This window comes from Carcharodon carcharias, chromosome 13, assembly GCF_017639515.1.
Source record: "Carcharodon carcharias isolate sCarCar2 chromosome 13, sCarCar2.pri, whole genome shotgun sequence".
Classification (NCBI taxonomy): domain Eukaryota; kingdom Metazoa; phylum Chordata; class Chondrichthyes; order Lamniformes; family Lamnidae; genus Carcharodon; species Carcharodon carcharias.
In genome coordinates, this window is record NC_054479.1 from 120,042,312 (window position 1) to 120,058,898 (window position 16,587).

The 16,587-nt window shown below is 41.3% G+C and overlaps 1 protein-coding gene across 1 annotated transcript in view; it reads right to left on the minus strand.

Moving 5' to 3' along the window:
- Window positions 1-16,587, minus strand: part of reln (reelin) — a 373,827-nt gene that overhangs the window by 201,731 nt on the left and 155,509 nt on the right. The window contains exons 13-15 of the mRNA XM_041202329.1: window positions 5,354-5,499; window positions 1,953-2,104; window positions 421-533 (exon numbers count right to left, since the gene is read on the minus strand). Coding sequence (XP_041058263.1) covers window positions 421-533; window positions 1,953-2,104; window positions 5,354-5,499 — 411 coding nt within the window. The remainder of the gene's footprint in view (window positions 1-420; window positions 534-1,952; window positions 2,105-5,353; window positions 5,500-16,587) is intronic.

Consider the following 16,587-nt stretch of genomic DNA (forward strand, 5'->3'; position numbering starts at 1 on the left):
CTCCCATCACTTTGTTGGCTGCATGCAGACTCCTCCTAAAGCCTTTCTTCTGTGGCTGACGAGAAATAGTGACAGCAGACAACTCTCTCTTCACTTTTCCACATCTTCCTGGAGAAGCTGACTGCCCTCTAACTGCCACACGACAGTGCAGATGTTGCAGTGGTTGGAAACTTAAGAGCAGAAGCTGAAGATTGAACCTGTACCCCATCACTATGTCACACTATATTTCCTGTCCTTACTTTCATTGAGCTGGAAAAAAAAACTGTTAATTTAAAAAGTTTGCATCATGGTTTGATTGATGGGATTTAGTTATCCATACACACTCAAATATACATTGCACATTGTTATCCCAAATAGCAATTTTAAAACATTGGGTAATTAATATTAGCCATTTTAATTAGATGCAGCAATTCTACCTACCCTAAAGGTTGAAAAAGGCAACACATCCAAAACATGCTCTTTTCTACCCTCAACCATGGCATAGAGCGTGACATCGTTTTCATGTGAATCCCCTGGATTACATGAACCACCCCCTGATAGAAAGAGATAGAATATTATTTCCTGTGCAAATATGGCTATCAGCAAACTATCTGATCACACAACTTCTGGGCATACAAAACACAATATAAACTACCCTATATTTAATTACATTTTTTATTTTGTTTGGCTTGTAGATACAATTCAAATCACATTGTTCCATTAATTTGGCCTTATAAACATATATAGTTACAAAGAAAATATTACAGTCTGATTGCAAGGCTACTGGATGCCTGTCTCTATACTGAATAAATCAGAACTGCAATTCTAGAAGGGAGCCCTCAGATGGAGTGCGGGCCCCACCAGTTCGACAGCGGGCAGACAGCCGACACCCACCACCGAAATGGGGCCCGCCGCCATTTTGAGTGAGCAGGCCAATTAAGGCCTACCTAGCGGCCTGCACGACAGGAACCATTGTGCGCTTCCTGTGCGGGGGGTGGAGGGATTCCCCATCTGTCAAAGTGCGCTCTTTCGCACATGTGTGCAGAAGAGTGCATTGCTCCCTGAGGCAAAGTCCTGCCTCAGGGAGATTTCTGAAAGGTAAGTAAAGTCTAAAAATAAAAAAATATTTAAATTATTAACATGTCCCCCTCATGTGGGACATATTAATAATAAACACTTAAAATTTATTACATTTTTTAAAAATGACATGAAACTTCATCGCGCCAGTGGATGGAGTTTCATGAATAATCTGGAGCCTGCTGGGGCTCCTGCCCTGCCCACCAGCCTTAAGCTTGGGCGGGCAGGTCTCTAATTATCTTAACTAGCCTGTCAATGGCCTTAATTGGCCATTGACAGGTCGGCGGGTGGACAGCTGATTTCGTTGTCTGCCTGCCTTCCTAAAAATTTAAATGGCCCGGGATGACGTCGGGGATTCCTCCCAACGTCATCCGTGTCATTTTCCCCTTGACGAGCAGGCCCGCCCCCAAATCGCCGAGGGGGAAATCCTGGTCATAGCGACTTGGCCTCAAAAATCCATGCCCATTCCTATGTGCTCCTAACAGAGAAGGAGAAATTTTCAGAAAAATAGGAGGAATAATGAAAAGACTGATCATTATTTTGTGGCTCTTTATGGGTAAAGTTTAGGATCCTGCCTTAGATGGTCTCTCTATTAAATCACTGCCATTCATTCCCAAAAGTGGTCTAACCAACTTGTGTTTAAGGATATGCACGTACAGCCCAATATTCAATTACACAGCAGTATAATTCAGGGGTATAACAGTATATTACACATAGCCTTACGTTATTTCATTTACATGTGATCTGAACTGGATATTCATGATTTTTTGCATGTGTACTTCTTCAGTCTTTTCGAAGGTGACCACGAAAACACTTTTTAGATGAAGAGTTAAAATTTCAGAGCAAACAAACAAAATTACTCCCCACTATGCTTCCTGTCTTTTCCGTTCACTCACCCATGCTAAAATAAAATCTGAGATTTCCATCATTAGTTGTGTCCAGGAAGGGTGTGCAAATACTTCGGTCTCCATCTTTGTGGAACACAAGAGATGAGCCTGACTCAACTACACCACACTTGGTGCCAATGATAGCTCCTGATACTTCCCAGCTGTAGAGGGAAAGAATGCAATAAACAGCCAGCACAGCCTATTTCTGCTTTGCACTTTAATTACAGTCGCAATAACACTTAAATCCCACTTTACTTTATAAACATCAGCAGCACATACACTATTGTTTTAAGAGCTGAAAATTGAGGAAGCTCAACTTTGAATAAAGTTGTCTGATAGGCTTGATAAAAATAATTGTTAGGAATGTTAATGTAAACACATTTTTCTTAACCCCAGAGCAAGATATGAAATGTTAAACTGGGATTTAAAGGATACAACCTGTGGAATGTGACTTTGTTAACAGCCACTTGAGCGAACAAAATAAATTTTTCTACAGAAAATGTTTACAACAAAGTGACATTGATGATTTTCAGAAATAAATACCTGTATTAACAAGTGATTTTAAATGATATACCAGGGTAGAAAGGGATTGAGTTGACGATTCTCACTATGAAACAAAGCACTAATTGGAGATCTGGTCAGTCCAGACTAAAAACATGTCTAACTCTGCAGATTACCACAGGTCACTAGTTTAAACAGCAAGATTATTTTTCCCACAGAAAAATTATTTAAAACCCCAATGTCAGTGGAGTTTTAGGCTCCCAACCTGGAGTCATGGCTTGTGTACCAATGCCAGACTGAACATTAATATCAACTTTTGACATTTATCATAAAGTCAAGATAGGGAAAGATGAAGCTAAATAAAATGATCTCAAATGCTAAACATCAGAAACAAAAACAGAAAATCCTAGCAATGCACTGCAGGTTAGTAAGTGTCTGAAAGAAAAATACATATTCATGTTTTGGATGGGACCATTCATCATACATAAAGCTAAGAACCTGCATTTATATAGCACCTTTCAGGTCTTTGAATAGAAACAATGCTAATTTTGATTAAACAAAATGATTTCACACCAATAAAAAAATTCAAAATCCATTACTTATTTGTCAATATTGTTGAGTTTTGTTTGAAAATCAACAGGAATCCATTCAATCTTATGAGATGCTACTGGAATTAGACAGTATTTATCTAGACAGTATCCAGTGAAGATAAATACAAGTAGTTGTAAAGAAAATCTATGACAGGAATGCTCACCAACTCTTTGTTGGGGGCAATAATCCTAATCTTTCTCTTCATATCTTCATTAAACAATTTATTCTTACAATATACCTTTAATGCAGTAAATATCGTGAGACACTACACAGAGCAGAAAAAAATAAGAAGGAAAGCAGTCAACAAGCAGCAATAGGAGAAATACATGGATATCCCAATATAGAAACAGGCTGATTGGCTCAACTAGACCATGTTGGTGTCTATCCTCCACACGTATAGTATTCTCATATCCTTCTATTCAATTCTCCTTCAACCACCAATCTAAGCTATTCGGGAATTAGTAAAGCTACTAGAATGTTGTTGTTTATTGTGAGGGGAATTGAATACAAAAGTAGGGAGGTTATGCTTCAGTTATGCAGGGCATTGGTGAGGCCACATTTGGAGTACAGTGTACAGTATTGGTCTCCCTATTTAAAGAAGGATGTAAATGCGTTGGAAGCAGTTCAGAGAAGGTTTGTTAGACTAATACCTGGAATGTGAAGGTTGTCTTATGAGGAAAGGTTGAACTTAGAAGTGTAAGAGGTGACTTGACTGAAACATATAAGATCCTGAGGGGTCTTGACAGATTGGATGTGGAAAGGATATTTCCCCTTGTGCAAGAGTCTAGAACTAGGGGTCACTATTTACAAATAAGGGGTCGCCCATTTAAGACAGAGTTAAGGAGAAGTTTTTTCTCTCAGAGGATCATGAGTCTTTGGAACTCTCTTTCTCTAAAGCCGGTGGAAGCAGAGTCTTTAAATATTTATAAGGTAGAGGTAGATAGATTCTTGATAAGCAAGGGGATGAAAGGTTATCGGGGGTAGGCGGGAACGTGAAGTCGAGGTTACAATCAGACCAACCATGATCTTACTCCTGTTACACCAGTTCGTATGTTCATAAGTTACAAATGAGAATGTTTTTTACTTTGTTCTTTCATGGGCAGGGGCATTGCTGGCAAGGCCAACATTTGTTGCCCATCCCTAATGCCCTTGAACTGTGTGACTCGTTAGGCCATTTCAGAGGGCAGTTAAGAGTCAAAGACGATGCTGTGGGTCTGGAATTACATGTGAGCCAGACCAGGTTAAGGATGACAGATTTCCGTTCCTAAAGGACATTGGTGAACCAGATGGACTTTTACAACAATCGATGATAGTTTCATGATCACCATTATTGCGACTAGCTTTATATTCCAGATTTATTAATTAATTGAATTTTAAATCCCACCAGCTGCCATGGTGGTATCCCCAGAGCATTAGCCTGCACCTCTGGATTACTAGTCCAGTGAATTACCACTATGCCACCATCTCCCCCAAATGAATGGTAAAGTAGATGGTGATTATGGATTACTGATGAAATATCAGAGAATCAAGGCTAAGCGTGTCCAGTTGACTACACAGGTAGGTGATACCACATCACTAACTCTGAACATGGAACATTTGTACATATTGTTAGTTCATTGTAGTGGAAGAAAACAGTAAGTAACATTAATGGAAAGATCGCCTCAAAATACCATTCGTAGTAAAATCATAAATCCATAATTTATTCATGCAGTTACAACTTTGGTACAAGTAGAAAAGAGAATATTTTTTCCCATTTACAAAATACTGCAGATGCTTGAAATATGAAATTTTTTCCTATGTTACACAAAAACATTTCATAGTTACTCAGATTAAAATAGCTGATATCTCAAATATTATGGACTCTCATAGGGTTAACTAAAAATTAAACTCTCCAGGGAGGGTGTTGCATGTATATCCTTGTGCAGTCAATTGAATGAGGGTAGGCACTGAGGATAGGTTCAGGGAATTAAATTCCCTGTGCTGTCAAGTGCTTTTTCTATAAGCAAGTGTACAGAAACCTTTTAGAGAAACTCTATAACAGTGAATTGAGAGAAGACGGTTTATTTTTCTAGTGAAACAAATAGGTATGAATGTTTCCCTTTGAACACAGAATGGTAATAAAGAGTTAAAATATTATTTCCAGCGCATCCTTTACATCCCACTACAAATATTTAGTTCTTTCTCTCAGCAAATTTCGTTGACATCCAGCTGCAGTTTAAATATGTATGTGTGGGGCTAATGCAACCCTCCTTTGAATCTCACTTATCCCCCAGATAACAGTACACATATTCAGAATACTACAGATAACAAGTACTTACCCTGCAGGCTGACTTTCAAACTCTTCCACCCACTGTGTTACAATGCCTTCAGTCCAAAGATCAACATCTCTGGTTGTTACAAAGTTAAAATCAGTGCCCTCAGTCCCATGGAAATACATAGAGTTACCATCAGATTGACAGCTATGCTGTGGAGAGAGAGATAGAGTGCATTACAAGGGCTCAGGACACTAGTTTGTAACCAGAACAAACTCAGGCTTCAACAAAGAGAATTTTGAAGATAAGTTTTCAATTATTTATTCATTATTGCCTTAAGCATGAAGTCAAATTACAGTTAAACAACACAGCAGTTCAGTCCCTTAGTCTAAGAATCATCGCAATAGATAGAATATTTATTTTGATGAATGTTTTGTATGCCGATTTATTTAAAGCAGTAATAAAATGAAAATGCTCTGGTTTCTACAACCGCAATCATTTTAACAATAATTTTTACACTTGATTACAGTAATCTCAAGCTCCTCAGAACTATAATTCCTGATTTGTGGCATCACTCTCCTTAATATACACTAATCTACGGCTTTAGTGGATTTTTTATATAGCACTATACCCACAAGACCACAGACAATCGTCTAAAGTATATATAAAGCCTATATAAAGTTACTTTAGCTTATTTGGTCTTGCAATTTAAAGGTGGAATGTTACGGCCCTGTCACAGCAGGGCAGTTGGTGGCACAGTGGTATATGGTCAGTAGGGAGTTGCCCTGGGAGTCCTCAACGTCAACTCCGGATCCCATGAAGTCACATGGCATCAAGTCAAACATGGGCAAGGAAACCTCCTGCTGATTAACACATACTGTATCCCCTCAGCTGATGAATCAGTACTCCTCCACACTAAACACCACTTGGAGGAAGCATTGAGGGTGGCAAGGGCGCAGCATGTACTCTCGGTGGGGGACTTCACCAAGAGTAGCTCAGTACCACCACCACAGACCGAGCTAGCCGAGTCCTAAAAGGCATAGCTACTAGACTGGGTCTGCAGCAGAGGGTGAGGGGACCAACAAGAGAGAAAACATACTTGACTTCATCCTCACCAAACTGCCCGCCGCAGATGTATCTGTCCATGACAGTATCAGTAGGAGCGACCACCGCACAGTTCTTGTTGATATCATCCATTGTGTTGTGCGGCATTACCACTGTGCTAAATGGGATAGATTTCAAATAAATCTAGCAACTCCAGACTGGGCAACTGTGAGGTGCTGTGGGCCATCAGCAGCAGCAGGATTGTACTCACCCACAATCTGTAACCTCATGGCCTGGCATATTGCCCACTCTACCATCACCACCAACCTAGGAGATCAACCCTGGTTCAATGAAGATTGCAGGAGGGCATGCCAGGAGCAGCACCAAGTATACCTAAAAATGAGGTGTCAACCTGGTGAAGCTACAACACATGGCTACATGTGTGCCAAACAACATAAGCAGCAAGAGATAGACAGAACTAAGTGATTCCACAACCAACAGAACAGGTCTAAGCTCTGCTGTCCTGCGACATCCAGTCATGAATGGTGGTGGACAATTAAACAACTCACTGGAGGAGGCTCCACAAATATCCCCATCCTCAATGATGGGGGACCACAGCACATCAGTGGAAAAGATAAGGCTGAAGCATTCGCAACAATCTTCAGCCAGAAGTGCCAAGATGATCCATCTTGGCCTTCTCTGGTGATCCCAAGCATCACAGCCTTCAGCCAATTCGATTCACTTCACGTGATGAAGGCACTGGATACTGCAAAGGCTATAGGCCCTGACAACATTCTGCAATAGTACTGAAGACTTGTGCTGCAGAACCTGCCTTACCCCTGGCCAAGCTGTTCCAATACAGCTACAACATTGGCATCTACCTGGAATGTGAAAAATTGCCCAGGTATGTCCTGTACACGAAAAGCAGGACAAATCTAACCTGGTCAATTACCGCCCCATCAGTCTATTCTCAATCATCAGTAAAGTAATGGGAGGGATCAAAGTGCCATCAAGCAGCATTTGCTTAGCAATAACCTGCTCACTGATGCTCAGTTTGAGTTCTGTCCGGGCCACTCAGCTCCTCACCTCATTACAGCCTTGGTTCAAAAATGGACAAAAGAGTTGATCTCCAGGGATGAGGTGAGAGTGACTGCCCTTGATATCAAGGCAGCATTTGATCGAGTGTGACATCAAGGCACTGTGGCAAAACTGGAGTCAGTGGGAATTCAGGGGGAAAGCTCTCCGCTGGTTGGAATTATACCTAGCACAAAGGAAGATGGTCGTGGTTGGTGGAGGTCAATCATCTCAGTTCCAAGAGATCGATGCAATAGTTCCCCAGGGTAATGTCCTAGGCCCAACCATCTTCAGCTGCTTCATCAATGACCTTCCTTCCATCATAACGTCAGAAGTGGGAATGTTCGGTGATGATTGCAAAATGTTCAGCATCATTTGCGATTTCTCAGATACTGAAGTAGTCCATGTTCAAATGCAGCAAGACCTGGACAATATCCAGGCTTGGGCTGCAAAGTGACAAGTAACATTCGCCCCATAAAGGAAAAAACAGTAAAAACTGGGAAATAAGAATACTGGCCTGAGCTGGTCTTATATACCTTAAAGTGGAACACCAGTAAAAATTGGGAATTAAGAGTACTGGTCAAAACTGTTTTTTTCCTTCTGGGGCGCAACACAAATGCCAAACAATGACCATCTCCAACAAGAGAGAATCTAATAATTGCCCTTTGACATTCAATGGCAATACCATCACTGAATCCCCCACTATCAACATCCTGGCAGTTTCCATTGACCAGAAACTGAACTGGACTAGCCATATAAATGTATAAATACTGTGGCCACAAAAGCAAGTCAGGGGCTAGGAACCCTGCGGCGAGTAACTCACTTCCTGACTCCCGAAAACCTGTCCTCCATCTACAAGGCACAAGTCAGGATGGAATACTCCCCAAAACAAAAACAGAATTACCTGGAAAAACTCAGCAGGTCTGGCAGCAGACCCTTCGAAGGGTCATGAGGACTCGAAACGTCAACTCTTTTCTTCTCCGCCGATGCTGCCAGACCTGCTGAGTTTTTCCAGGTAATTCTGTTTTTGTTTTGGATTTCCAGCATCCACAGTTTTTTTGTTTTTATCTATGGAATACTCCCTACTCGCCTGAATGAGTGCAGCTCCAACAACACTCAAGAAGCTTGACACCATCCAGGATAAAGCAACCTGCTTGATTGGCACCACATCCATAAACATTCACTCCCTCCACCACTGACGCATAGCAGCTGCAGTGTGTACCATCTACAAGATGCAGTGCAGGAACTCACCAAAGCTCCTCAGACAGCAGCTTCCAAACCCATGACCACTACCATCTAGAAGGACATGGGAGCACCATCACCTGGAAGTTCCCCTCCAAATCACTCACCATCCTGACTTGGAAATGTATCGCTGTTCCTTCACTGTCGCTGGGTCAAAATCCTGGAACACCCTCCCTAACGGCACTGTGGGCATACCTACACCACATGGATTGCCAAGGTTCAAGTTGACAGCTCATCACCACCTTCTCAAGGACAACTAGGGATGGGGAATAAATGCTGGCCCAGCCAGCAATGCCCACATCCCATAAATGAAGAAAAAATCTGAATTTTTGTAACAACCTTCTTGTGAGACACCCTATTGAAAGCTATTTGGAAGTCAATATACCCCACAATAATTGCATACCCTTCATCTACATAAATAATCACATCCTCAAAAAAGGCAATTAAATTTATCAAACATGATTGATCTCTAATACATCCATGTTAGTTTCTAAATGTCCATTAATTTCATCTAGAATTAAGGTTTGGCCACAGAAGACAATTGAGTAACAGTTCTGCAATTACCTTAGTTATTCTTCTCTCCCTTCTTGAACTGAGGTGTCACATTGTGCAAGGGATCTGAATGGTAGTCAATGAGCATGATAAGGAGAACTGAAAAATTATGGTCAGAGCCTCTGCCATCTCTCTTTGACTTCCTTCAGCTGCCTAAGTTGTTTGCCATCATAATCCAGTGACATCCATCTTGAATTCTGCTACTTTTCTCAGAACCAATTCATTTTTTGGCAGTTAATTCTAACAATGGAGGAGGCTTGAGTGGAGCATAAACCCTGGCATGGACTCGTTGGGCCAAATGGCCTGTTTCTCTGCCATATATCCTACGTAATTCAATGTAATATTGCATTTCCTCCTCCGCACACTTATATCCCAGCATCATTTGTAAAGTCTGAAGCAACATATTTAATATTACTGCCATACAGTCATATTGCAAAGCTTCTCTGAGTAGACCTGGCCTCTTGTTCCCGGTTTTAAAAAAATTTTAACATGATTAGAGAAGTCCTTATCAATAAGAAAATAACTAGGTCTCAGTACAGAGTAATTGCACATGGTTCATGTATGTGTGAAGAAGCAAAAAATATCAGGAAGGCTCTGAAAATATATCTTACTTTAGGAATATATAAGCAACCATAATGGACAGGGAGTAGGCTAAATTGGCTGAAATGGGATTTGCAGCCCTCACTGGGGACAAAGTCCCACCCTCAGGAGTTGACTGTCCAGACAGCTCCAGCAGTCCTGGCAGTGCCAAGATCTGATCAGTGGGCACTGTTGGGACGGCAGCCAGTCCCAAGAAGGTCCAATGGATCCTGGAGAAAGGTAGGTTTGGGGTATTGGGTGAGGAGGGTTTGGGCAGATTGGGGTTGGGGGTCCAGGGCTGGTGGGTTTTGGAGGGCAGATGATTAGGAAGAAAGGGGGGTACTATCTTTGGGGGGCTGCCCCCCACCCCTGATGGGCAAAGAGCAACCCTTGAAGGTGGTACTCCCCCTTCCTTCCTGCCCTTTTAAACAATTTTTAACCAAGACTTACTGCCCAATCCCTCCTAACTGCCCATGCCAACCATTTTATGGTTAACAAGCTCAATTGATCCTTGATTATTTATTTAAACATGGCAGGTGGGCTGCCAATTTCAGTACCCGCCCCCTATTGTGTTATGGGGGGGAGCTCAGGGGGGCAGGAAGGTGGTGGGCTGGGACCCAGCCCTAATTTACATGCCCACCACCTCATTGAAAACACGCCTGGCGGGGGCATATAAAATCCAGTCCATTATCTCTTGGAATTTTGTTTTTAGGGCCAAATAGTGGGAACCAATAAAACCACTTAAAGGATTTTGAAAGATATTTTAAGTGACCTGATCAATTCCTATCTCTGCAAAAAGGATTTTTTTGACAGCTAATGATGCTCAATGTACTTGTGAGGTTTTTTAATGTTTTTGTTTAGTTGCTTTTCTGTGAATGAGAAATTTCAGTCCATAGTTGTTTTATATCTTATACTCTCCCTTGAAGGAGGTCTAATGGCACAGTGGATTACTGTCTCCAAATCCCACCCCAGCACTTGATGACCAAAGAAGGTGTGTTTGTGATGTGGCAAAGCAGATCAATCATCAGCTGACAAATCCTTCCATCACGCCAATATGGCAAGCAGTAAAAGCAGGAGAGATTCCTGGTCAGCCATGTGATGAAAAGCAAATTGGAGCCTCTACCATCAATAGCTCCTGACTGCAACATGCATGTAAAAGTGCATGTTGCCATAGAAACTCAGACTCTCTGTGATCTGTAACACATACACTCTGCCTTACTCTTCAGAAATATTGTCCTATGGATAATGGGAAACGTTTAAAAGACAAAGATGGAATAAATCCAGCACATTTCTGTTGCAACTCTTTTATCCTATACCTGGTATTAGTTTTATAAAACAAGCAGTAATTATCTCAATCAAAGGAACAGAAAAATGAAATTAATATGCAGAAGCAAAATATTATTGAGTGGATTGGTGTTTTTTTATTCGTTCAAGGGGTTTGGGCATCGCTGACTAGGCCATCATTTATTGCCCATCCCTAAATGCCCATCCCTGAGCGAGCGGTAGAGGCAGGAACCCTCACAACATTTAAGAAGTATTTCGATGAGCACTTGAAATGCCATAGCATACAGGGCTACGGGCCAAGTGCTGGAAAATGGGATTAGAATAGATAGGTGCTTGATGGCCGGCATGGACACGATGGGTTGAAGGACCTGTTTCTGTGATGTATAACTCTATGACTTTAATTGTCTCTGAGGTGGTGGTGGGAGCTGCCTTCTTGAACTGTTACAGTCCATGTGGTATAGGTACATCCACAGTGCTGTTAGGGAGGGAGTTCCAGAATTTTGACCCAGATACAGCAAAGGAACGGCGATATATTTCCAAGTCAGGATGGTGTGTGGCTTGGATGGGAACTTCCAGGTGGTGGTGTTCCCATGTATCTGCTGCCCTTGTCCTTCTAGATGGTAGTGGTCGTGAGTTTGGAAGGTGCTGTTGAAGAAGCCTTGGTGAATTCCTGCAGGCATCTTGTAGATGGTGTACACTGCTGCTACTGTGCATTGGTGGTGGAGGGAGTGAATGTTTGTGGATAGGATACCAATCAAGCAGGTTGCTTAATCCTGGGATGTGTCAAGCTTCTTGAATATTGTTGAAGCTGCACTCATCCAGGCAAATGGAGAATATTCCATCAAATTCCGGAGTTGTGCCTTGTAGATGGTGGACAAACTTTGGGGAGTCAGGGGGTGAGTTACTTTCTGCAGGATTCCTAGCCTCTGGCTTGGTCGCAATCACCACTTAATATTTGTTCCTCCAGGTCTAACATGAATGGAAAAGCATGAGTATAAGACAGGTTCTTTGTTGTATATTCATACTATCTTTCCAGGCTCATATTAGTGACAAGAAAATACATCCTGACATATTACCGGACAAGTATATTTTATAATGAAGGATCCAATAAATACTGTATTCCACATTGTCCGTGTGGAAAGATGATGCGGTAACCCTACATTTTTTTCATGCAGATCATTGACATTTGGCTGTAAACATTATGGAAAATCTGAAATAAAAAGAGAAAATGCTGGTATAGAAACAGCGTTAGCACTTCAGGTTGATGTTCGCCCGACATCATCGCGCACTATTTTACTCTTGTTCGGGTCAGGCGCGCGCCCGCCCAATGAGGGAAAAATTCTGCCTTAGATGTGCAAGGCTCTTTTCACAATGGATTCCAGTTGGGCTCATCCTCATAATTATGACATTATTGAATAAAAGTCAGATGATGTGCTGCATCCATGCAAACTTTGTACTGAATTAACTTGGCGTATACTTTTCTACCCAACAATCTAATATCCATCTTTTAACTCTAATAGTCACACTGTAGATTAGTAATCTGCCTTAGAAACGAAGCTAATTGAGAAAAAAATAGCTAAATTAAACTTAATTTTAGTAAGTTTGCTATTAAATCTGTGCACTTCACTTGAACTAATTTTTGAGCTAACTGTGATTAAAACAGGCAAGTTTTTTGGCATGTTGTCCCTTGTTACTAATAATTTGATCACACAAGAATGGAAGTCAGTGAATCATCTTACTGTAACTGTTAAGGCAACAGTTTATTTAATATATGTAGATTCAGTCAGTTTGCTTTCTCTTCATTTCATGCATTCACAAATTAATACTTACAACTAAAAAATAAATCAAGTTAACTAGCTTTGACAGATGCATTAAAGTAAATCTGGATTGCTCCTATACAGCTTGCACCTGAAACTGCAAGAATAGAATGGTTACATCTTGCAGTGAACTGAACATTCCACAGCACACACACGAGTTTCGTGGAACAGCAGATGCAGTTGTGTCAGACGTTGCTTTCACCTTTGGAATATCTCCCTTCAATCTATCCCAGAGATGTATGAATAATAGATCACTTCCGTCTGATGACTTTTAAGAACACGTCAGGGGTGAAATGAGTTCCAGCGGACTGAATTCAATGGTGAATGAGATAATATTTAAAATGCCAACAAAATAAATATATGGGTTTAAGCTTTGGCAGATCAGAAAGGGTTCGCTATTAACCCACACCTATCCATCTGCCATTGTAACAGCTTGTAATAATTTAAACTAACTTGTATATTAAATTAAAATAGCTTGGCCATTTGTGGTTGAAAAATTAATACATCTAACATAATTCAAATTTAGATCAAAAGCTCATAGGTGAGTTAGTGCTGGAACGATAGCAGAAGCTTCAGAGGATGATGTTGAAATTCAACAATAGTGACAGAGATAAGAAAATGTTTGATGAACTGGCTCATGACCTCAAAGTTACAGGGGCTGCTCACACTGGAAGAGAAGCCACTGATGGAATAAACATATCTGAAAGGTTGCAGGTAAATGGTAGCAGATGGAGGTCAGACTCAGCAGATCCATCCATAGTTAGTACTATGAAGAAAATCTTTAGGTTTTTTTTTTAACCCACTTTAAAATACTTCACCCAAGAAATATTCAAACCCTCAAAGTTGTGCAGAGAGCAGCCATGGCACTGATCTCAATTGCCATAATTCTAAGAAATAGGTTGGGAGATAGACTTTTTAGCTTTGAAATGGAATGATTGAGTGGGCTTCTCATAAGTGCATTTAAGATATTAGTGATATAGAGGAGACATATTGGTATATTACTACAAATAAGCTGTAGGAAATTCAGCACAGTATAAAGTAATTTAGGACATATGCTGAGAATTTCTTCTTCCTACAAAAGAAATTAAGACACAGGATGGACTCCCAGGTATGATACTGGAGGCAAAACCTTGAAATCATTTAAAAAGAGAGCAGGATGCTGCACTGGGGACCCTAGGTTATTTCTGGATGGATGAGCCAGGGTGAGCTTAATAAGCATCCTCATCCATATCCATCTTGTGATCATGGAGACAGAAAAGGTAGAACTAAGGTCACAGGGAGAAAATAGGCAACAGAGATAGATAAAGCTGAGAGATTAGGAGGATAAGTGGTAGAACAACACCATTGCAAAATGAAAAAAATAATTAACAAAAATAACTACAAACTATTACTTAATATTATTTACATTGAGGTAACCTATTTATTCCACACACAACTAGTTAAAATGAAAGATTTGAAGATGGGGAAAAGCAGTGCTGAGAACTTCTGATGATAGCATAGGTGATGACTGACAATGCTCACAGACAGGTGAGGTGGATAGGGATAAGTATCACAAGGAGCATTAAACTAAAGAAAAGAATGAAGGATAAAGTTAAAAATTGATGATAAAGATATAACCAAGACAATGCAAATAATGACAGAAAATTAACAGACTTGCTAAAATCATAAAGGGCGCAGGAAAATTAGATAGTAAATTAAAAAAAAAACAGGGACATTAAGCAAAACAAGAATTCTTCATGAAAAAGACAGAAATAAGAGAAGCAGATGAGTGAGAAAAGGGAGATGACAAAACTGAATTAAACAAATTTTGAAAGAAATCAATGTTGACAAATGAGTTTAAAGATGCAAATACAAAAGGTAGAATATCCTTACTGGTTTCTACTAAAATTGCTTCTGGGTGAATGGGTGAGAAATATGGTTGGATTTTGTTAGGCTGGTGGGGGTCTTGCCCGCCAGCTCGAGAACTGACAGGGAATCCACGTCAGTTTTGTGAGGGAGGGCCAATGGAATCAAGTGCTCTTCAGGCATTTAAGCGGGTCTTTCCCGCAACTGGAGTCCCAGGGAGTGGAAGCCCGCCCATTGAGAACTGCTGGCCAATCAAAGGCCAGCAGCTCATCATTGCCACTAATGTAAGCAGGAGTGGAAGTGGTGGCAGCTGGTGGCACTGCAACCACCAGAGGCCCCACATCATCATGGGTCTCCAGGTCAAAGATGAGTGAGAATGGATAGGGGTCATGGGGTGGGAGCTGCGGGAAAATGGGGGAGGTCAGTGCAAAGGCAGGGTGTGTCTTTCAGCCTCACCCCCTCCTAATGCCAGCTCCCATGATCAGGCACTGCCTGACAATGAAGGACTCCCAGGGGGCCACTGGCAAACCCTGCAGGGGAAGCAATGCAGCCCCCATTTAATCCCTGAACCACCACTAATGCAATGGGCTCAGGGTTAATGGGTATCAATTTGTTCATTAATGAGCCTAATTGACATCCTACCGCTGCCAGCCAGGAAGCCCATGTCACTCCTTCTATCCTCCCATTTAATCGGGGGAGGTTTTGCCACTGCAGGGGGCTGATGGGGGGCCTATGCTGCGATCAAGTGTGCCTGGCCACCATGCTTCCTAGAGTGATGGACTGTATTCAATCCAGCCCTATGAATGAGGCCTTAAAAGAAAACTAGTGCCAAAAATCCCAGGGCATGTGGGCACTCAAGATTCTCAATGCGTGACAATCCAGTCTCTGATTGGCCAGAAACTCTCAGCTTCTGCTCAGGACTTCTGCTGCTTGGGACCTAAATCACAGGGGAGGCCCATCATTGGCCACTTAAGTGCCTGAAGAGCACTCAATTCCGCTGGCCCTCCTTCATGAAACTGGCACAGGTTCCCCTACCGGTTCTCCAACCAGCGAGCAACACCCCCATCGACCTAACAAAATCCGGCCATAGTCTCTCAGCCATTCAACCAGGCACATTTTTAATAAAAATCAGCAAGGATATTCTATCATTTGTATTTACATCTATTTAATTATTACCCAACATTGATTTCTTTCTAATTTTGTTATATTCACTTTTGTCATCTCCATTTTCTCCTTCACCAAAGGAATTTAAAGTGGAGAAGCTGCCCAGAGTTCAAGAAGTCTGCTGAGGTCAGTGGTTTGAGGTTGTGGTTGGATCTATCCACACCCTCCCTCTCTCACCTCTTGGGTTTCCAGTCTACCAGTTGGGATGAAAAACTAGACAGATAGTGGTTCAATAGAAACAGGAGGTTTGCATTAAAAAAAGTCTTGTGTCAGAATGTATCCATGTTCTGACTCTGATAGATTAACAACATTAACTAGTTGCACCACACTTTCTCAACATTGTGTCTAAATTCCTGTTAAAGACTGAATATCTTTGGGTCAGCATAGAGTAGGGACAGAGCTGATTTTGGCCTTAACATTCTCCTATAATTAAATATCTGTACTGCAGTGAGCTTAATTAAAACAAACAACCTTGAACGTGATACAAAGCAAAGATTTCTTGTACTCTTCTTTTTTTGTGCCTATGCCAGTCCTGGCGACTGAACCTGCCTCTGTTTTTTATATCCAGAGTCAGCTCCAAACCAGCCTTAGGAAGAATTAGTATCGGTAAAATGTACAATGAAGTTCCCTCTGTGATGCCTCATCCTCTGCTTTGTCACAATCTTAATGTTGATAACCCTGTGTTCATAATTTGATTGA